Source organism: Catharus ustulatus, chromosome 23 (genome assembly GCF_009819885.2).
Source record: "Catharus ustulatus isolate bCatUst1 chromosome 23, bCatUst1.pri.v2, whole genome shotgun sequence".
Lineage (NCBI taxonomy): Eukaryota > Metazoa > Chordata > Aves > Passeriformes > Turdidae > Catharus > Catharus ustulatus.
Window position 1 is genome coordinate 8,054,674 of NC_046243.1, and position 23,161 is coordinate 8,077,834.

General features: G+C 52.0%; 1 protein-coding gene across 4 annotated transcripts in view; it reads right to left on the reverse strand.

Annotated features, from left to right (window-relative positions):
- LOC117006607 (acid-sensing ion channel 2) overlaps positions 1-23,161 on the reverse strand; it is a 387,177-nt gene that overhangs the window by 27,309 nt on the left and 336,707 nt on the right. For all 4 annotated transcript variants that reach the window (XM_033079138.2, XM_033079140.2, XM_033079142.1 and 1 more), the window contains exon 2: positions 9,005-9,155. In XM_033079138.2, the coding sequence (XP_032935029.1) occupies positions 9,005-9,155 (151 nt within the window). The remainder of the gene's footprint in view (positions 1-9,004; positions 9,156-23,161) is intronic.

Below are 23,161 nucleotides of genomic sequence, written 5' to 3' on the forward strand. Positions count from 1 at the left end.
TGACCATCAACCCCAGTGGTCACCATGGTGATGATCCATCCACCCCATCCCCTCACTTACTCTGATGGAAAATCCCTTTCTAAGGAGTTATGGAGGGCAGTGCAGCTCCTGTCTGGATTTCATCTCATTCCTCTCCCAAATCCACCTTCCCAGGTGCCAACATCCCATGGGAGGGGACTCCAGGAGCCCTGGCAGTGGAAATGCCACCCCCAGCTCTGGTCACAGCAAGGCATGGATGGGGACAGGGACAGGTGCACCCCAGGAGTAGCTGGGATGGGAAGAGGAACAGGAAGGGCAGGATTTGGGAGGAGTCCAGCACAGCTTGGGTTGTGTCTGGCAAGGAGAAAGCTCTGGATCTTTTCTATAAATATTCCCAGGCAAACACCAGACGGGAGCAGAACATTTCCACTGGCAGGAGAAACAGTGGAGAAAACAAAGGATCCAGATTGGAACAGGTTATCCCAGGATACTCCATCTGGAGACACTGCAGCCAGATCCCAGCCCCAGCTGAGGGGACAGCCTGCAAACAAAGAGGGGCTTTGGCCTTTTCCCCTCAGAACTGGCTCTGACTTCCCTTGGGATGGGCACTGTGAGCTGCTCCAGCCTGGAATTACAGGCAGTCTCCATAGTCTGCAGGACTTGAAGGAAAAGGTTGGAAAAATGATGGAGAGAAGACCTCAGGGGGACACTCTGGGGGCTGGAGGAGCAAACTGGGGGATCCTCTGCTCCCCACTGGGACCAGACTGGGACTGGATCGAGACTTTGGGTTTGGGAAGATTGTTGGGTGTGGGCAGAATGGGGGAAAATCGGATCCTTCCCTGGAAGTGTCAATTCCAAGAGAGCTGAAGGTCCCCTGGGTTGATCCAAGGTGAGCAGATCCCAAAGAAGAACAGAGCTGGCTCAAGGTTCTTTTTCTCCAGGCATGAATTCCATGTAAGAGGAAATGGCTTCCAGCTGTGCCAGGGCAGGCTTAGGCTGGATATTGGGAAAACTCCTTCATGGAAAGGCTTGTCCAGTGGTGGAGTCCTTGTTCCTGCAGGAATTTAAATCCATGTGGATGTGGCACTTGGGGACAGGAGCCAGTGGTGGCCTTGGCAGTGCTGGGGGATGCTGGACTCATCTCAGAGAGCTTTTCCAACCTGAACAATTTCATAACTCTGGACTCCAAGCCATCTTTCCTCACAAAGACCAAGAATTCTGCCTCCCCTGCCTGGCACATTTTGGGGTGGTTAACATGAAATCCCTCTCTTTCCCCCATCCCCCAGACACCCCCACTTTCCTTCCCTCACCCTGAGCTTCCACAGACAGAAAAAAAGAGATTTTTCCATCCACAAACTCCTTCCCTTCCCACTGCTCCCACTCCAAAATCTCTGAGCAGCTCCTTGTGTGGGATCCCCTGTCTTCCCTCTCTTCCCTCTTCTCTTGGAGCAGCAGCCGAGGAAAATCAAAACCACAGCACAGATATTCCAATGGCTCCACCCCACACAGGCACAGCCTCTTCCCCAAGGGTTTCCCTGGCAGTGCTGGAGGTGGCACAATTCCAAACCCATCCCAGCCAGCCCTGTTTGTGCCCAGGGACTGGTGACACTGCCCCAGCCCAGCTCAGGGGTTCAGCACTGTCCCCAGCCCAGCTCAGCACTGCCCCCAGCCCCAGCTCAGGGGTTCAGCACTGTCCCCAGCCTGTCCCAGCTCAGCACTGTCCCCAGCCCCAGCTCAGCACTGTCCCCAGCCTGCCCCAGCCAGGACATGGCACACCCTGCTGGAGCAGAGCAGGAGGCAGGGTGGGGAATGTGGCCTAGGAGACACAGGGAAGATGTCCAAGGACAGCACAGGTCACTCTTGGCTCCTGTCACTGTCCCCAGGGTGCCAGGGCAGCTGTGCCGTGGGCACCAAGGCCACCCCAGAGCCCCTCTGCAGGACTGTCCCCAGCTGTCCCCAAAGCACAGGGAGCATCAGCTTCCCTCACTCCATGGGAGGACAAGAGGAGGAAAAAGGCTGAATCCATGGATTTGGTGCCTTTCCCACACCCAGACCCATCCTCCTCCCCTGCCCCCTCTGCATTGTCCCTCTTTGTCCCCAGCTGGGTCCCCACACCCACAGACTCCTTTCCTCCCCTCCACCCCCTCCAAGCCAATGACTCCTCCAGGGAGCCCAGCAGGAGCCCTCGGGAGCAGCTCAGTTGTTCCCTGAGTGCAGATTATTTAATATTCCAGAGCTGGTTATTTGTCCCTCCAGAACAGATTCTTCACTCCTTCAGAGCAGATTATTTAATATTCCAGAGCAGATTATTGATTCCTTCAGAGCAGATTATTGATTCCTTCAGAGCAGATTATTTAATATTCCAGAGCAGATTATTGATTCCTTCAGAGCAGATTATTTAATATTCCAGAGCAGATTATTTATTGCTTCACAGAAAATTATTTACTCCTTTGGAGCAGATTCTTTGCTCTTCCCAAGCTGTCTATTTATTCCTCCAGAGCAGATTGTTTAATATTCCAGAGCAGATTCTTTGTTCCTCCAGGGCAAATGATTTGTTCCTCCAGAACAGACTCTTTGTCCCTTTAGAGCAGATTGTTTAATATTCCAGAACAGTTTATTTATTCCTCCAGAGCAGATTTTTGTTCCTCCAGAGCAGACTCTTGGCTCCTCCTGAGATGATTATTTAATATTCCAGAGCAGGGTTTTCATCCTTTCAGAGCAGACTCTTTGCTGCTCCAGAACAGATTATTTCATATTCCAGATCAGATTATTTTGCTCATCCAGAGCTGCCCCAAGCAGTGCTGGTTTAAGAGAACACTGCCAGGCCCTGCTGTTGATCAGCACAATTAAAACTCTCCCAGAGGCTCTCCAGCAGGGCAAACCCATTCCCAGGAGTGGAGAAATCTTCCCAGGAGGGAAAACCCTCCCCACAGCCTCCTCAGCACCAGGAACACAGCAACTGCCCTCGGGAAGCACCTGGGAGGTCTCAGGCACCAACTGGACGAAAACGGAGCAAAAGATGATCCCTGAGCCAAAGGGATTAATCCAATTAAATGTAATTAGCCTTTGGAAGAGACTTTTATCTCCCAGCCCTGAAATCTCCTGGGGTCTCCTTGGGATTGATTAAAAAATGCTCTGAGCTCCTGCAGGAAGGAAATGGAGCCACCCAGGAAAGGGTGGGGATGGGGAATGACCTGGATGATTGCCAAGGGCAACCAGAGATCCCCAAACCTCACCTGAGGCTCTGAGACCTCACTCTCAGTGCTTGGGACAGCAGCAATAAAAATCCAACGTTTGCAAACACCTTTAGAGCTCCTTGGACAGGGAACAGCCCCAAACTTTGTCACCTTGGTGGCACCACCTCAAATTCCAAGGTTTTTCCCATGTTTTCCCACGTATTTCCAAGTATTCCTGCAATCCTGAGGGCTCCTATTTCAGCTGTGGGCATTTGACAGCAACAAAGCTCCAAGGAAAGCTGGAAATGCAGATTTCATTTGAATGCCTCATCTGTTGGTTTTTAGGGCCTTATCTTGGCTTTTCCAGATTCCCAAAGCAAGAGGTTTGGATTCCTTCAGGTTTGCCTTCAATTAACATTTCCTTGAATTTGGGGCTTTTTTTTTTTTCTTTTTCTTTTATAAAGGACAGTTTGGAAGCATCCACAGCCCGGGATTTTCCTGCGTTTGATTTGTGCTCACAGCCTTTGTTTGAACAAAATTCTGGGACAATTCCAGAGAGGAGAAATTCCAGGAAACTTCCAGAGCCTAAAGGGGCTCCAGGAGAGCTGGAGAGGGGCTGGGGACAAGGCATGGAGGGACAGGACACAGGGAATGGCTCCCAGTGCCAGAGGGCAGGGATGGATGGGATATTGGGAAGGAATTCCTGGCTGGGAGGGTGGGCAGGGGCTGGGATGGAATTCCCAGAGAAGTAGTTTTGGTTTAAAATCAGCTGGGAAAAGTCACCCCCGGGAGAAAATCCTTCCCTGCACAGGAAAAAAATCCTTCCTCCTGGAGATGCTGGGCATTCCCAGCAAGCAAAAAGTGGGAAAATCCCTCCAAACCCGGGGCTCAGGGTTGTTCATCCTTCTGAAAATGGGAATAAAGGAGGCCAAAAAGGAAAAGGGGCCTGGGGCAGGAATAACATGGGGGGGCTCAGGACAGGAGAAGTTCTTGGTTTTTATGGAATAGGAAAATCTGCTCTTGGATCAGCCCAGCCAAGGCAAGGGCACCTTCAGGGGGCTGCTTGGTGTCACCTAAAATGTGCTGTGTCCTTTCCCTGAGGAGAGCCAGCATTCCTGAATTAGCCAGGATTCCCTGAGCTAGCCAGGATTCCTTGAGTTACCCAGAATTCCTGAATTAGCCAGAATTCCTGAATTAGCAGGATTTCCCTGAATTAGCCAGGATTCCCTGAGCTAGCCAGGATTCCTTGAGTTAGTCAGAATTCCTGAATTAGCCAGAATTCCTGAATTAGCCAGGATTCCTGAATTAGCCAGGATTCCCAGAATTAGCCAGGATTCCTGAATTAGCCAGGATTCCTGAATTAGCCAGGATTTCCCTGAATTAGCCAGGATTCCCTGAACCAGCCAGCATTCCCAGGGAGAACAGGCCCATGGTTGCCACCTCTCAGCAGCCCCTGGTGAGCAGAGCAGCTCCCAAATTATTCTGCCACTACACATTAATTAATATTTGATTGAGCAGCACCAAACCCCTGGGAGGAGCAGCAGCACAAAGGTTATTCAGGGTTTGGGTCTTCGAGGTTGTCACAAACCCCATGAACTCCTGGTTTTGGGAATTGCTCTCCAGGGCCTCTTAAATTCTCCTGGAGGTGGGGAGAGCCAAGGCAGGGCTTGAAAAGCAATTTTGGCTCTGTTGTGATGGAGCAGGACCTGCTGTGCCCACGTGCCCAGGGATTTGGAGGAGCTGCTCCAGGCTTGGATTGCCTCTGGGATTGGTGGTGTGGGATGAGTGGAATTACTGGGAGGGATGTTTTCCTTAAAATCCAAAGATTGTTTGGATTTAATAAACAGGGGAATGTTCATTTATAGCCACTTCAGGATTTTTGAGCCAAAAAAAGGAGATTTTTTAGCCATCAGAAGCAGGTCTGGCAGCTGGGAGAGAGCTCCTGGAATTTCCTACAAGGGGTAAGCAGGCAGTGAGGGAAGTAATGGGAAAACATTCCCATGTTTTGTCCATCAACCCCTCTGCTCTCCAGGATGAGCTGGAGGCTGAGGCCTGGCCAGGAGCTGCTCTGAGCATCTTCAGCCCATCCTGGTGCACTCAGCACATCTTGGAGCATCCTCTCAGCCCGGTTTGGGCACTTCAACAGCCAGAATTAAAAAAAGATAATAAAGAAAATGGGAATCCCAATGGTTGTTTACTGCAGGAATTTCATCTCCTGTTTTCCCAGCAGTCAGGTCCCCTGACCTGGCAGGGAAACTGCTCCTACTGCTGCTTCCTCTGCAGAATCCCAGCTTTTTAGGGACTGCAAAGGACCTTGAGGATCCTCCAATGCCACCAGCCTGGGCAGGGACACCTCCCACTGTCCCAGGCTGCTCCAGCCCCACCCAGCCTGGGCAGGGACACTGCAGGGATCCAGGGATCCACATTTCCTGGGAATCTGTGCCACCCTGCCAGTGACAGCGGAGACAGGACCTCACTGGGAAGGAAAACCCCAACTGCTGCCATGCCATGGATGTTCCTTTGTCCCTGCAACACCAGGACCCCACCTCATGTCCCCTCCATCCCCCAGCCCGGGCCAGGCCACTGAACTCCAAACACACTGAAACAATTCTGCAAACACTCAGAAATAACCAACTCCTCCCCCACCTGGGCAGAGCTGAGGCAGCGCTGTGGCAACAGCCCCGCAACAGCAGAGCTGCCATTTGGGATTTGGTGGTGCCCAGGATCCCCAGAGCTGCCATTTGGGATTTGGTGGTGCCCAGGATCCCCAGAGCTGCCATTTGGGATTTGGTGGTGCCCAGGATCCCCAGAGCTGCCATTTGGGATTTGGTGGTGCCCAGGGATCCCCAGAGCTGCCATTTGGGATTTGGTGGTGCCCAGGGAGCCCTTGGATCCAGGACAGGCTGCCCAAGCTGCTGAGGGCTGTGGGAGAGGGGAAGGCTCCTGTGCAAAGGCCACGGTTGATGTTCTGAGGGCAAGCAGGTCCACCTGGGCCTGTGAGAACATGGCCACAGCTCCTGGGAATGAGTCCAGGAGTTTCTCCTTCATCACCCCACCAAATCAAAGCCCTGTTTGTGGAGTTTTTCTTTGAATCCTGTAAAATTCCAGGTTTAAAGAGACTTCAATAACTCCCAGTGCAATCCAAATCCAGAATGTCAGCCCAGGTCCAGAGACATGAGAATCCAGAATCAACCAGATCCAGGAGAATCCAACACAACCCAGACCCAGGAACAGGATATCCAATATCAACTCTGATCCTGGGACATGAGAATCCAACTCTAAACCAGATCCATGGACATGAGACTTCCTCCTGGAGCCTCTGACCTTGAGCTAACTCTCAGCTCAGTCTGGGTGGGATGGGCAGTGATGGGGTCGTGGGGGGCAGGAGGCATCAGGGGAAGCTGAACTTCCCAGGATCCTCCCACCAAGGCAGCTCTGAACTCCAGAGACACCACAAGCACCATTCTTAACAAAAATGAACACCTGAGGTTGTTTTTGTCCCTCAAGCCCACAGCCAGGACAGGTTTCCAGTGCCTCAGGCCTTGGGAGGTGTCTGAAGAAGGGAGAAGAGCAACAGCTGCCATCCCACCCCCTCAGGATGGAGCTGATGCCAATGGATGTGGAAGGACCAGACTGGAAAACTCCTCCCTCACCTTCTCCCTTCCTATTTTTATCCTCACTTATTTATTATTCCTTTTTTTTTTTTTGCAACGCAAGGCTGATTCACCCCCCTGAGACTGATCCACCTTTCCCAGAACAACAAGGATAGAAAAGCCCAACACATTCCCAGCAATTCCCAGCAATTCCCAGCACATTCCCAGCAAGTTCCCAGCAATTCCCAGCCAGACCTTCCTACAGCTTCTCCAAAGGGCAGCACCAAAAAGGCAGCAAAGTGGGAATGGTGGGACACAGGGCTGGGTCTCCTTGGAGAAACTCACAGGGGTCCTATCCTGTGAGAAAAGGCTGGGAAAGCTGAGAATGCTCACCTGGAGAAGCTCCAGGGACAGCTCTGAGCCCTTCCAGAGCCTAAAGGGCTCCAGGAGAGCTGGAGAGATGGGATGGAGGGACAGGACACAGGAATGGCTCCCAGTGCCAGAGGGCAGGGATGGATGGGAGACTGAGCAGGAATTGTTCTCTGGGAGGGTGGGAAGGCTGGAATAGAATTCCCAGAGCAGCTGTGGCTGCCCCTGGATCCCTAGCAGTGTCCAAGGCCAGGCTGGACAGGGCTTGGAGAACTCTGGGACAGTGGGAGGTGTCCCTGCCATGGCCAAACCATCCTGGGATTCCAAGATATGAGACCCCAATGGGGCTGAACACAAAGCTCCAGGTGTTCAGCTCTGGGATGTCCCCAAGCCATCCCTGGGGTGCTTTCCCACCCCCACAGGTCCCCTAGGGCAGCTCTGTCTCCCTTGGGGAACCTCTCCCTGTGTGAGATGAAACTCTGAAGGGGGGGTTGCTCCTCCTGTTCCCACTCATGAACCTGTTTTACCTTTAGAAGGGCAAGACCTCAAACCAATTCCCTGAGTGAGCAATGATTATCCCAAATCTCTGTGTCCTCACCCTCACCTGGGCCAGACCAGGCTGATTTGGAGCAGGAGCTGAAATCTGGGAGCAAAGCTCCTCTAAAGCCTGGGCAGCTTGGAATGATTGATGGCCCCACAGGGGTGTGTCTGGAAGAGTCAACACCACAGAAAGAAAAGGGAACTGGGAACAAACGCAGCCAAATCCCCTCTCTGCTCTGAGCAGGAGTTTGAGAGGTGCTAGAGGGGGTGACAGAGCCACAGTGACACCAACCTGGAATGAGATTTCCTCCTCTCCTCTCCCTGATCCCCAAAACAACCCTAGCTCATCCTGGATGAGTCTCCCCACAGGGCTCTGCCACACAAACGCAGCTCCTGCAGGTTTTCCAGTGGTTTTTTGGGTGCTTTGTTTCAAATGTCACAGGAAAGCTGCAGCCACCACTGCTGGGCACTGCTGAAGGCAGCTGTGGCCAAGTGGCCCTGGTGGCATTGTCCCCATCCTGTCCCCCACCCTCCTCCCCATCCTTTTTGCAGCAGGTTCATTAAAGGATCTGGCACCAGCACTCCCAGCAACTCCAAATCTACCCCAGGAGCTGCATCCCAATCCATGGGGGACATCCCACAGCCCAGCTCTCCTGCTCAGCACCTCCTGCTCCAGCAACAATCGCTTCCAGCTCCTTCACAGATGCTCAGCCCAGCTGAGTTCATTCCTAGACAGATTCCATCCATCCCAAATGCTCCAAAGCCAAGGAACCCAGTCCTTGGCTCACCCAGACAGCACCAGCCCAGCAAACAACTCTCAGGACAGCAAATATTCCCAAATTCCAAGAAGGAAAACCCAGAGAGCAGCTGGAGTCCACCTTGAGCACAGCCTCCCAAAAATGCCTTTCCAGGGGAGAGGGATGTGCTGGAGCCTCTGAAGACAACCCCACACTCCTGTCACCCACAAATGCCATCCTTTGCCAGGACAGGCAGTGCCATTCCTGCCTGGCACCCCAGACTTTGGGGTTGGGACACCCAAGCCCAGCACTCCACAAAATTCTTGTCCCAAAGGGCCACCACAAACCCTGGGAAGAAAAGTGATACATCCTGGACTGACCAGGCTCTTGCTCCCAGAGCTGGTTTAGGCATTGTCTGGGGTGGGATGGGATAATGAGATGGGATCATGGGATGGGATAATGGGATGGGATAATGGGATGGGATCATGGGATGGGATGGGATGGGATGGGATGGGATGGGATGGGATGGGATGGGATGAGATCATGGGATGGGATGGGATAATGGGATGGTTTTTCCAAGGAAATCACCCGAGGAAGAAGGAGCTCTTACCTGTTTCTCCCCAGATAGGCAGATACTCGTCCTGCTGAATGTCCAGCATGATTTCCAGGCCATTCCCTGTCCCCCCCTTCACCGTGGTGAGGAGAGGCCGCCCCTCCTCTCCTGAGTTAAACATGTAGCATTTCCCATATTTTGTAAACACCTGTGGGGAAAAAAGAGAGGAATTAGGGAATATTTCCCACAGGCTCAATGTCCATTCCCAACCAGCAAAGGGATGGGAAACAGCCACAAGCTGCAGGTCAGGGGGAAACATCCACACAAAAATCCTCAGAAATATCCTCAGACACAACCACAGAAATCCATCCAGGTTTAATCATTTGTTTAATCATTGTGCTTTCCTTATGGAAAATGAAAGAGGCAAGAGAGAAAGGAAAAGCTGCTTGGAGGAAAAGCTCAAAAGCTCCTGGAGCCATTCCAGTCAGTCCAGGCTCTGACACACACACACCAGCCTTAAGGTCCTGCTGAGAATTCACACAATTCCCTGGTGGAGTCAGCCCATGGGAATGCTCTCCTGGAATTAAAAATCCAATATCCCCTTAATTCCTGACACACATTTCCCAGTGGGTAACACACATTTCCCAGTGTATAACACAGATCTCCCAGTGGGTAACACACATTTCCCAGTGGGTAACACACATTTCCCAGTGTATAACACACATTTCCCAGTGTATAACACAGATTTCCCAGTGGGTAACACAGATCTCCCAGTGGGTAACACACATCTCCCAGTGGGTAACACACATCTCCCAGTGGGTAATACACATTTCCCAGTGGGTAACACACATTTCCCAGTGGGTAACACACATTTCCCAGTGTATAACACAGATTTCCCAGTGGGTAACACAGATCTCCCAGTGGGTAACACACATCTCCCAGTGGGTAACACACATCTCCCAGTGGGTAATACACATTTCCCAGTGGGTAACACACATTTCCCAGTGGGTGACACACATTTCCCAGTGGGTAATACACATTTCCCTGTGGGTAGTACACATTTCCCAGTGGGTAACACACATTTCCCAGTGGGTAACACACATTTCCCAGTGGGTAACACACATTTCCCAGTGTATAACACACATTTCCCAGTGGGTAACACAGATTTCCCACTGGGTAACACACATTTCCCAGTGGGTAGTACACATTTCCCAGTGGGTAACACAGATCTCCCACTGGGAACCCAGTGCTCCTGGTGGGCAGCAGAGATGTCACATCTGCTGGTGGAGACACTCAGGGCCCAGACTCAGCTCAGGCTCAGCCTTCCCCTCAAATGGGAAAACTTCCAGAAATCCCAGATTAAACCCCAATCAATCCCTGCTCTGCCCTGCACTGACAGCCTGGGGGCATCCAGAACTGCTTTCTGGGATAAAGACTCCAGAAAGCCCAGTTTGGAAACCAGTACCAACCAGTAAACCCCAGCACTGAGCATACTCAATGAGTATGAGGAGCCAGCACAGCTCCAGTCCCTCTGGAATCTCTCCCACATTTGCTGAGCTCATTTGACCCCAAGATGAGTCAGAAACCCAAACAGAAGCTGGAGCCAGCAGCGATTTATTCCCTCAAATATTGACATACCCTGACTAATCCCAGTGCCAGGGAAGCAGGTGGGATGGGAGAGAAAGGAAATAATATTTGAATTCAAATAGGAAGTGTTTGTGAGGGGAAAAACAATATATCCTTGAAAAAGGATTTGATATCCAAATAAAAAAAATCCCATTTTAATACTTGCCTGACCAATTAAAGAGCTCAGGCTGGAAAGAGAAGCTGAGCCTCTGGAAACAGCCCCATGGATGGGTTTTCCCAGATAGGCTCTGGAGGCAGAAGTCAAAAATTCCTGATGAGAGGTGTTTAAAATCCAGCAAGGAGAAAAAGCTGCAGTGGAGAAAATCAGGGCGAAACAACAAGGCTGCAATGGGTACAACAGCCCAGGGACTGAGGATTTTGGAGCTGCTCTGCTCAGCACAGTCTGCAGGCAGATAAATCCAGGCAGTTTGATGGGGTTTTATATGGCTGTAAAAATTCCCTGTAAAAGCTCCCATTAGGATGTGTTTATGTGTTTATCCAAGGAAAAGATGGAACCTGACAGGGATAGCAGGGCAGGGAAAGAGACCTCATGGGGACTGGGAAAGGACAACTATGGGACCTCTCAGCCACAAGGATTTCCATTGTTCCCAAAGAAGATACAAAAAATGATTCCTAACGACATTTAAAGTTCACAAATGCACGTGCATTCATTCCAGCTCCCACTGAACAGGACTGTGGTGTTACAGCATCAGTGGAGTAACGGAATGGTTTGGATTTGGACCTTCAGGATCATCCTGTGCCATGGGCAGGGACACCTCCCACCACCCCAGGGAGCTGCAGCCTGGCCTTGGGCACTGCCAGGGATCCAGGGGCAGCCCCAGCTGCTCTGGGAATTCTATTCCAGCCCCTGCCCACCCTCCCAGGAAGGAATTCCTCCCCAGTATCCCATCCATCCCTGCCCTCTGGAAGCCATTCCCCGTGTTCTGACTCTCTCCTGAGGATGTTCCTCCCCTCTCCCCTTTGCTGGAGTGATCATTTGGGAAAATACAACATTGTTTTTCCAGAGTCTCCTCATGTTTTCAGGCTCCCTGACAACAGAAAAGGACTTGGAGCATTATCAGATCATCAGGATAATGCCTGAAGCTGTTGGGAAGGGCTGGGATTCACTGCAGGCAGTGAACATGAGCAGAGCAGGATGATTTAAGCTCAGCTGGTGTGGCTGAGGGGGGGAAAGCCCCCCTGGTCCTTGGAAATGCTTTAACTTCCAAAGAAAAGGGCCAGAAGCATAACTCCAGACACGTTCCCTGAGAATAGTCCATAAAAATTCCAATTTGTTCCCTCTGATGGAGCACAGGGCCTTTGACAGCTCCTTGGAAAATCCCTGCTTGTTCATAAAGAGAAATAATTCTAAACCTGTGGAATGGGATTTGATGGAATCGTTTAGGCTGGGAAAAGCCTTTAAGATGATGGAGTGCAATCCATGAACTGCCTTGGAGTGACTTCCTGAGCCCTTCCTCAGCCTATGGGAAGCCCAAGGAAAATGTTCCTTTTGGGAAGTCAAAACTCAGACAGGGGTAGCCCAAACAGATTCCAGGCACAAACCAGACACCACCAAAAGCTCCAAGAAATCCCTGGATAAAAAAATCCTGCTGCCTGTGAATCCATCAGGCCTGGGTCTGATATTCCAGAGGCCTGCCCAGAGTCATGGAAAATGAGGCATTCCAGTTTCTACCAGGATGCACAGAAAAAATCTTTCTGCTGAGAAATCATCCATTCAATCCAGAGAAAAATGATGAGAAAAGGAACTCAATGGAAGCCTGGGAATGACTTTTCCAAATGCAAATGGAGATGCAGGCAGGAAGGAGGTGTCAGAAGGAGGTAAAAACATGGAAAAAAGAGGGAATTGGAGCCCTGTGCAGACATTTCTCCACAACTGTGGGGCACAAAGGCTCAGAGAGACATTTCCCAGCAAGCCACATCCAAGGGATTCATGCAGAGTGGGAAAAATGAAAACAAAGCGATTTTCAAGATGGGTCCAGGAGAAGGGGAACGTGGAACTGAAAAACTGAGATGGGTTTGGGCAAGAACATCCAGGAGAGGATAGGGAAAGGATCCTGTTTAGGAGGAGAAAAGACTTTATTGCCTGGGTTTTGCCAGAGAGATCCATTCCCAGGCCTCCCAGCTCTCCCAATGAGCCAAGGGTGGCAGTGAGCCCTGTCCTGATGACACTTGGAGAGAGGAAGGAGTCCATTCCAACTCCATCCCTGGCTCCATCCTGGGCTCCATCCCTGCTCCATCCAGGGCTCCATCCCAGCTCCATCCAGGGCTCCATCTTAGCTCAATCCCAGTCTCCATCCCAGCTCCATCCTCAGCTCCATCCCAGCTCCATCCCAGTTCCATCCCTGCTCCATCCCAGCTCCATCCAGGGCTCCATCTCAGCTCCATCCCAGCTCCATCCTCAGCTCCATCCCTGCTCCATCTCTGCTTCATCCCAGCTCCATCCTCAGCTCCATCCCTGCTCCATCCCAGTCTCCATCCCAGCTCCATCCTCAGCTCCATCTCAGCTCCCTCCCAGTCTCCATCCCAGCTCCATCCCAGCTCCATCTTAGCTCCATCCCAGTCTCCATCCCAGCTCCATCCCAGCTCCATCTTAGCTCCATCCCAGTCTCCATCCCAGCTCCATCCAGGGCTCCATCCCAGCTCCATCCCAGTCTCTATCCCAGCTCCACCCACAGCTCCATCCCAATGGTCCCTTTGTCCTCCCAGGCAGTAGGCAAGGGGACATTTTTAAAATGGAATGATGGGAAGAAAATCCCAATGGATGCCCACAAGGGTCTGAGTGATCCCCAGAGGAATCCCCTTCCAGGGGAAAAGGATGGACCCTTGGAAAGCAGGGAATTCTTAGAATGGGCAGAAAGGATTTAACGTCCTTTCCCAACAAAGGGCAGAGGGAAGGAATGAAATACCAGTCACAGCAGAGGGGAATGCAAGCCCAGCCTTTGGGCATTCTCTTCACGTGCTATGCACATCCCAATCCTACAAGAACACTGGGAGAATGCAAAAATCCCAGAGCCATCGATTCCCAAGGGGATTTGGGTCACCCTCACCTGACCATAAGGCAAAGCTCTTCAAAAATGAACAAAATCCAGGAGGGGAAACCCCTGGAGAGGAGGAGCTCTGGCATCTGCTCCCTGTGCAGGGGCAGCCGTGGGTCCTGGTTAAATGCTGTTTGTTTGAGCTGTCAGGAGCGCGGCGGAGCCGATGTCAGACATGGAAAAGCTCAGAGCTCATCCCTCCTGCCGGCGGCTCTGAGCTCCCTGTGGAGCTGAGGGATGGAGAGGGAGCTGCAGGAGGCACAGCCAGGGAAGTTGTCAGGGTTGTGTTTACAAGGAGAGGGTTTTCCACGGCCGAGGTTCCCGCTGGGATTTGTCAGGCAGCGCTGCCAGGGAAGGCAGCAGAGGTTTCCCTGCAGCACTCCGGGTCTGCCTGAGCCTTCACCTCCCTGCCAGGCTGCTGCCTCCTGAAGGCAGATTAATCCCATTCCCAGGATTAATGGGAATGCTTTTCCCAAACAAGCAGCCCAAATCCAATAATCTGGCACTGCCACAGCTGCTCAGAACGCACAACATTCCCAGCACATCACACACTCCCAACACATCCACCCCTCCCTTCCAATCCAGCCTTCACTACTAGGCACACCCAACTATCTCCAATCTGTTCATTTCATGGATGGCATCAAACACTGCCAGTGGCTCACAGCTCCCAGCCAGAACTCCAGTTAAACACTGGCAGCACTGGCAGAGGAGCACTGGGCTCCATGGTTAATCCCCTAAGGGATATTCCCATTCTCTCCTGGTTTGTGCCACCAGCCCCTCCCTGGAATGGCCCATTGGTGCCAGGATTTGTGGGAACAGGGAGGACTCCTCAGAGCTGCCATAACTCCATAAAAATCCCTCTCCAGCTCCAATTCATCTCCATTGAGTGGGTGTTTAACAGGAAATACAGCCCCAAAATTCCAGCACCAAATGGATCAACTCCAATGGAGAAGCTGCAAATATTTGGGAATTCTGTTGGTCCATAAACCAAGGGAAGTGCTGCCCTCTCCTTGGTTCCATCAATGCCTGGTTCCCTCCACACAACAAAGGGATGCAGGACACAAGCTGGGGCTCACTGGAATTTATGGGTTTTTATGGATATTTATGGATATTCCCATCTCCCATGGGACCACAAATGAACTCAGGAATCCCAGTTCCCAAGGCTCTTTTTGGCAGAACATGGAATTACTGAGGTTGGAAAAGCCCTCCAAGGTCACTGAGTCCAACCTGTGACCAGGTGACACCATCAGGGACCACTGCAGAGAACATGTCCTCTGGTTTTCCAGGATTTGGGAAGATTTGGGGGAAGAGTGGGGTCTTTTTAACAGAAAGTTTCTCATCTTATAGAAATCCATAAAAACTAATTTAAAATAAATTTAAAATCCATAAAAATAAATTCCAAATCAATTAAAAATCCATTAAAATCAATTTAAAAATCCCTAAAAATCCAGGCCCCAGCACAAAGCTTTGCACCAGGAATGTGCAAAGAGGCGACCTGAGGTCACTGGCCTGGGACACCTCAGGCTGATGTCCTCACAGGGGTCATAGGAGTCCACAAGCACCTGGAGCAGGCCCTGGGAAGGAGCAGATGGAGCAGGGATTGGAGCAGGGAGGGTGAGGGGGGTTCCAGCCCTGCTCTGAGGCCACCGAGGCTCATCCCAGCCCTGGAGCCTTGGGACAGGTGCCAGGCACAGCTCCTGGGCTGGGATTCATTAGGATCCTAATTACAATCTGTACTTCTGAGCCATCCCCACTGATTCCCTTAATTAACTCCTGTCCATTCCCTTGGCCTAGCTCTGGGACTGAACATTTGAACATTCCAACATTGCACCATTCCAACATTTCAATGTCCCAAACTCCTCTGGAGTGTCCCAGAACAGCCCCTGGTTCTCCTCAGTGCCCATTCCCATGGGGAGGCTCCTGCAGTGCCACAGAACCTGAGGAAAAGGGGGGATAAAATACCTGGAGCTGGAATGGCAATCCCAAACCCTTCAGCTGTGCAGGGATATCCTGCACCACAGCAACTCTCCAGAAAATAGAGATTGAGCATCTCCCATGTGCTTAAACCCATGCAGCAGTATCCCAAATCCAAAGGGGTTGGGGAATGCCCTGGGGCTGGGCTCTCCTGGCCACTCAGGCTCCTCAGCCATACACTCCAGCCCCTCACAGCTTCTGGGCACTGGGATCCTGTGGGAGGCTCCAGCAGTTTGTTCCTGCTGTGTAATCATTTCTGTGGGTAGAGTTTTGAGGCCATTCCCTGGAATTCCCAGCCCTCCCACAGGCACAGGAGGAGGCATCAGCCCCGTGGGAAGGACAAACAGCTCCAAATATTCCCAGTGGGACAACTCCAGCTGCTGCCTTCCATGGAGGAAAAGCAGCTCCCTCACCCTCAGGCAGGAGGAGAAGCACTAAAAATCCACTGGAAGCATGGACTAAAGCCAGCCACATCCACTGAAATCATCCACCAGAAACATGCACTGACAAGATCCACATCCACTGAAATCATCCATGGCAAACATCCCTTCCCTGCAGCCTGTGAGGTCCAAGGCCCAGGAAGTTTTCCCTGCTCAGTCACATCCCTGAGTACCACAGCTCCTGCCTGGAAGGAAATATTTTGGAATGAGGGAAAGCTCAGCCTGTCCCCACCTGGCCCAGGGCCAGCCTGGGCACCAGGGTCACTCTGAGTGAGCACAGACATGTGATCAGTGATGGCTCCATGCCCTTTCCAAGGGATTTGTTGGAATAACCAGGCCAGAACTCCGGGATCCTCCTTCCAGGCCCTTCAATGCCCTCTGTAGTCCATTGAAAAAGGTATTTCCATCACAGAACAGATATTCACATCATATAAAACATATTCCCATCCTAAAGTACCATTCCAGACACTTCAGTGGGAGATGCTCAAGCACAGGGAATTATTTTTGATTTTCCTGTAACAGCTCCAGCATTTGGGAGAGAGAATTTTGGAGAGGCTGCAAAGAACCAGGGAATCATGGAAGGGTTTGGGTTGGAAGGACCTTAAAACTCATCCTATTGCAGCCCTTCCACCTCCCACTATGCCAGGCTGCTTCAAGTTCTGTCCAGCCTGGACATGCCCAGTGTTGGAATTCTGAGCAGATCCCTGCAGGCCATCCTGGCCTGGGAAGCATTGGTGGAGTGTGGAGTTCTGCAATTCCTTCACCTCATTCCTGGTGGGATTCAGCTCCCTCCCAGCTGTGAGGAATTCTCACTGTGTGGGATGTCCCTGCTCCTGTCCTCAGCATTCCAGAGCTCCCTGGAGTGCAGGAGTCCTCACAGGATCCCTGCTGGGATCCCAGGGCACCGCTCCCAGCTCCTGCCCTGTGCTCCACACACCCACAGGGAGCCTGCAGAGGGGATGCTTCATCCAGGGGGGACTGCTGGGAATTCTGTGGGAACAGCTCTGGCTGCTGGGATTCCTGCCCTGGAGAGCCCCTGGACATTCCTGGGATGGCTCCATGCAGCCAAAGGGTGCAGGGGGAAGGACACTGTGGATGCAGTGCCTGCCTTGGGATGAGGGATGCATGGACAGGACACAGGGATTGGCTTCCCACTGCCAGGGGGCCGGGACACTGAGGGATTGGGATATTGGGGTATTGGGAAGGAATTCCTGGCTGGGAGCATGGGGAGGTCACCAGGGAAGTCCAAAGGAAGGATTTTTTATCCCTGGACTCCATCCAAGCCAAAACCTTCCCAAGAGATCCAATCACTTGGAATTTGAGGTTGGTTATCCTGAAAACCAAGGGGGTGGAGAGAGTCCACGTGGAGCTGATCCAAAGGCTGGAGTCCCTCTGGAGCCAGGGAATGTTCACCAGGAAAACTGGTGGGGTCTGGCAGAGCTGGGGGTGCTCACCTGGAGAGGAAAAGCTCCAGGGAGAGCTCAGAGCCCCTGCCAGGGCCTGAAGGGGCTCCAGGAGAGCTGGAGAGGGACTGGGACAAGGGATGGAGGGACAGGGCACAGGGAATGGCTCCCACTGCCAGAGGGCAGGGATGGATGGGATCTTGGGAGGGAATTTCTGGCTGGGAGCCTGCAGCCTCAGAAATTTAAGGAAAGCTCCTTCCTTCAAAGCCCTTCTATCCCCAGTTTTATTTGAGATTCCAGTTTAATTTCTGGAGTTCTTAGGGCCAGGCAGAGCCTGTGGTGGTGCCACTGTCACCTCCCTGTCACTGCCCCTTCCCTCTGCTCCTCTCTGTTCCTTTCACATTCCCATCCCTCCAGGACATTTCCAAGCCCTGAAGATCCCAGGAGCTCCTTGGCATTGCTGGCTCCTTGATCCTGCTCATCCCAGGGAAAGCCAGTTTGGGGTTGAGGATCTGCAGGTTTAAGAAGTCTTTTCCTAATCCTCAGATAAATCCAGGGAATCTGAACCCATGGGATCAGTCAGTTTATTTTTTTATGTCAAGAACCAGCTCTGTTCCCTCTCCTGCTTCCCCCAGCCTGGGAGTCCTCTGTGGCTCTTCCTAGATTTGGTGGCCATAAAAACCAACTCCTTTATTCAAAACAAGGACTAGAAGGAAGGCAAACATGGAAAATTCCCCCAGAGATGGTTTCCAGGTGTTTTATAAATCTTCTGGAGCGATGGGGGTTAATCAGCCAGAACAATTAATCTCAATTAATGCTGCAAAGACACAAAATTCCCTTTCTCCTGCACCTCAGGATAAACTGGATTAACCCCAACTCAAGAGCTGCATTGACTACAAGTTAAAAATCCCAAATTAACTCTAGGGTTCTAAGGCTCTTCCCTAATTCCAATGAAAACCTGTGGCTCTGAGATTCCCACCCTGGAATGCCCCAGGAGCAGCACTTGGCTTTGAGAACATTTTGCAAATTTTATTTTAAAAAACCAACAAAACCCCCCAGAGCTCCCTGGGGGATATTCAGCTCTTCCCTGAGGAAGCAGCTGGAATCTGGGGCTCCCTTTGGTGCCCAGGATGCTCCAACCCCTGTGCCTGAACCGTTTCCCAGGGCTGTGGGAATGATGGAGCCACAGCTCCTTCAGCTTTTCTGCTGCCTTGTTTTTGGGGAGCCCTGGAGATGAGTCCCTGCAGTGTCACCGTGCCCTGCCCAGGAACTGGGAACAAGGAACTAACTCCCAACACCCTCACTGGATCCCTGGTGCATCCTTGGCTCTTTCCTCTGCAAGGGATTTCTGCCAATCCTGGACATGGAATCACCTCAGCAGCAACACCGAGCACGGAAAAACTGCCCAGGTTGTTTTGGTGACAGAGTCCAGGGAATTCTGTGCAAGGAATTGCCATTTCTGCAAGGCACAGGTGCCCTGGGAGGCAGGAAAATCCTGCCTGGAGCCAGCAAAGCTCAGCTCAGAGCTCCATGAAATATCAAACTGCTGCTGGAGCTCAGGACAAAACCAAGGCAAGATGTGAAAGAGCTCTGCTACTGCTCCATCCCCAGCTCCTGGGGCTGCTCCATGGCCTGCCCCACAACACCACAAGTCCTGGGGAGAAAATCCTGCCCTGGCAGGCTGGGGAGGGGCTGGAATGGAGTTCCTAAAGCAGCTGTGACCACCCCTGGCAGTGTCCCAGGCCAGGCTGGACAGAGCTTGGAGCAACCTGGGACAGTGGGAGGTGTCCCTGCCCATGGCAGGAGTGGGCCTGGGTGGATTTCAAACCCAAAACTGGTCTCTTCAAACTCAAATAATTCCACAGTTCTGATTCCCAAAGGGTTCTGGAGCTGATTTCCTTGCACGTCTTGTGAGTAACTCCAAGTTCAAAGTCCCAAATTCCCATTCCAAGGTGCTGTCCCAGTGCTGAGCACAAGAACCTCTCTCTCTGCTCAGCCAAGGGATAAATGGATCCCTCTGGTGCTGCTGGGATCAATGCCTGGGGTGAAGTTTTCCCAGATTTTCCCCCTGCTTCCATATAACACCTCCAAAATAGTCCTGAGCCCCAGTTTTGCTTCTTTTTACTTTATCCCTGTGGGCAGTTTCCCCCTGGGCAGTGGCTGAGAGGAGAATTTCAGTTCCTGGAAAGAACACAATCCTGGAATATCCTGAGCTGAGAAGGACCCACAGGGATCATCCAGTCCCACCCCTGCCCTGCACAGACACCCCAGCAATCCCAGCCTGAGCATCCCTGGTAGTGCTGTCCAAACACTCCTGGAGCTCTGGCAGCCTCGGGGCTGGGACTGAGAACTTGTTCCAGTGCTTCTTCCACCCTCTGGGGGAAGAACCTTTCCCTGATCTCCATCCCAAATCCCCCTGACACAGCTCCAGTTCCCTGGCTCCTGACCCTGCTTAGGGAGCAGAGATGGGAGCTGGATGAATCTCCCCAAATCTCCTCTGAGGAACTGGATCCCACCGACAAAACCCCTTTCTGTGTCCCCCTAAAATATCAAACAGAGCCTAAAAGCCCCAAAATTCCTGTTCATCTCCATCCTCTGCCCCAGACTCCTCCAGGATCTTGGGGATGTCCCTCTGTCCCTGCCAGAGTAGTGAATCCCAGGATCACCCAGCCCCTTCCCATCCCCATTTGCCAGTGGACAAAGGCTCTAATCCCAAATCCCTTCTCAATGGATGCTAAAAATAGCACATTCCTCAGCACTGCCCAGAGCTGTTCCCACACACCAGGGGTCTTTGGGATGCTGCTCATTCCCTGCATCCCACCCTGGCCTGGAATCCAAGGAGTGACCACCCCCCCAGACCCAGGGAAGGTGTGTAGGGAATAAATCCATCCCTGCCCTCCCTGAAGGAAAAGGCTGCATGGGATGAAGGGACTCAAGACTTGTGGCTGCCCCAAGGTCCTGCAGGGTGGGAAAGGGATCATGCCAATGATCCAAGGGCTGGATGATGCCAAAGGAATAACAAGGAAAAGCTCCAGCATCCCAAAATCCAAAACTGAGCTGAGAATAACAGGAAAATGAGAAGAGACAGAGCTCATGCCGTTCTCTGAAATGGGGGAGGGAAGGACACTGCAAGATGGGCTCAGCACAGGCACTGAACTCCCCCAAGAAACTTCATCCCATTCCAGGATGAACAGCCAGGATTTTCAGGAAAAATCCCACTTTTTCTGCCAAGTTTTTTCCCCCAAAAACTCCCAATATGTGCATTCCCCCTCTGGTCCAGGGGGGCTTTCAGGAGCTGTTCCCTTGTTTTTCCCCAAGCTCTTGCCTGGATGAACTCGGTGCTTCAGCTGGAAAAAACACCAGGAATTTCAAGTGATGGATAAAGTGCATTAACCTCAGAGTGAACCTTCCCTCACAGGCTGCCATGGACACACACAGCTTGGAATTTTCACGGAACAAGGAGAAAGCTCAGAGTCCAGAGAGCCTTTAATGGGCTCTAAGGAGCTCTTGCAACTCCCACAGCATTTCCCACTCCCAGCAGGAACTACAACACTGGAATCATAATAAAGCATGGAGTTGGGTGTGGATGGGGAGAGAATATGAGGTGAAATAATAATAATAATAACAACAACAATAATGTTGTCACCAGGCGCTGCAAAATTCCCACAAGGAATGAGGCTGCTCCAGGGTGTCCCTGGGCCCCTCCTTTATTCAGGTCAGCATAGAGCCATCCCTGTGTTTAACTGCAGCTTAAAACCAGGGAAACCATTGGGAAGTGCAGTTCCTGAGCCAGCAGCTGGGAATCCATGAGGGCAGGATGTCAGCATTCCCAGCCTCTCCAAGAGCTCTCTGCCTGGAGACGGGCATGGAAAGCACTCCTGGATGCTTCACTGGCTTTTCCAGCAGGAAAAGTGCAGCTGGTTGAAAATCCAGGGATAATGTTCAATAATGTTTCATCCAGCCCAGGCACTGCAGAGTTTTCAGAAGGAAGTTTCCATGGATTTTTTCTTTGTGGTCTGTGCAGAATCACGGCACAGTTGCAGTTAATTCCAGCCAAAGCTGATCCCAGTGAAACCCAGCTCCAGAAGAGTTAATTCCAGACTCAGGGCTGACCCCTGGGAGTGTTCCAGGCTCATTCCCAATGTGTGGCAGCCAAGTCTGTCCCTCAGCCACCAGGAGGACAAAGGTGGGATTAAATCCACAAGGTCCCCTCTCCTCACCCCAAGGGGCACAGCCAGAAATGGGAAACAAATTGGATTTTGGGATGGAGGGGGAGCTCAGCCTGAGCTGATTAAGCCCCAGGCTCAGTCTGGGCAGTGGGAATATTCCCAGGGCTGGAGCCAGGGATCCCTGGGATGATGGAAAAGCCCCTGGCATAGGCAGGGGAGGAAAGAAAGGTGACAGATTCTTCCACGAGGAAGTCAAGAAAAATGAATTAGGGAGGGGAGGGGGGAATCAAAGCTCTGCCAAAACACAGCAGGAGAGGAAGAGCCTCCCCTGGGAGCAGGGAATGAGAGCAGGAGATGCTGGGAATGTCTGGGGTGAGGGAATTTTCCCCTGGCAATTGCTGCTACCCTGGGCAGCTGGAGAGAAAACCATGGGATACATCAGAGAAGCTCTGGCTGGAGGAAAGCAATTTTCCTTTTTATTCCACAAAACCCCTGGATCCTACAGGACGGGAGATCCCCAAGGTCATCATTCCAGAGCTGTCTCCAGCACTGAAGCTAAGAACAGCACTGAAAATCAGGGATTTTTCAATGGATTTTCCATTTTTCCTTCTCCTCCCTTCAAGGAGAGGCACAGGGAGGGACCTTCAGGGTGATCTCTACTCCCACCACAACACATCCCTGATCCCCCAGCAGGAAAATCCCAGTGGAAGAAACTCCTGCCTGTCCCACCCTGGAGCTGAGTTTATTGGATCCACAATCCATCTCCTGGCAGATCCAACCCCTGGCAGAGCCATCCTGCCTGCAAATGCACATCAGCAATGGGGAAACAGGGGGAAACCAGAGGGAAAACCAATCCTCACCCTACTGATTCCAGGGCTTTCCCTACAGAGCTTCATCTCCAGCTCCACAGCCAAGGCTCCAAGCCTGGGGAGCATCCCAGCAATCTCTGAATTTTCTCCAATTCCACACTTTTTCCCTGATGGTTTGGCCAAAATACAAGGAGATGGTGACCCAAGAAGAAAAGTGTGGGTGGGTTTTTTTTGGGAAATTCACGAATTTGAATTAAAAATTCCTGTGGGTGGGGAGGGGCTGCCCCATCCCTGGAAGAGCTCAGAGATCCAGGGCACCCCCGGGGGAGTTTTCCCACTCTGACAGGGAAAGGAGCAAAGATCCAGTGAGGGAGGACTCAGAATTCCCTCCAGCTGGGACAGATCCAGGGGGCCCTGGGGGGATCTCACAGGCAGGGAACAAAGCCCCAGTGCTCCTGTTGGGAAGGCTGAGCCAGGAGCTCGTTCCTGATGCTCCCTGTCCCTGTGCCTGGCAGGGCAGGGACAGAGCTGGCACTGGAGCTAGGCTGGAGCAGCTGCTCCAGGCAGGAATTGTGTGACTCACAGAGCCCTGGCTGCGCGATTTTAATAAACTGCAGCGAGCTCTGACAGCACTGGCAGCAGGAAATGACACTCTGGGCAGCACAGGTGGTGCTGGTTTGGTCCCCTCCCTGTCCCCTCACACAGGCTGGGGCTGTGCCTTGCTCTTTCCTGCCTGG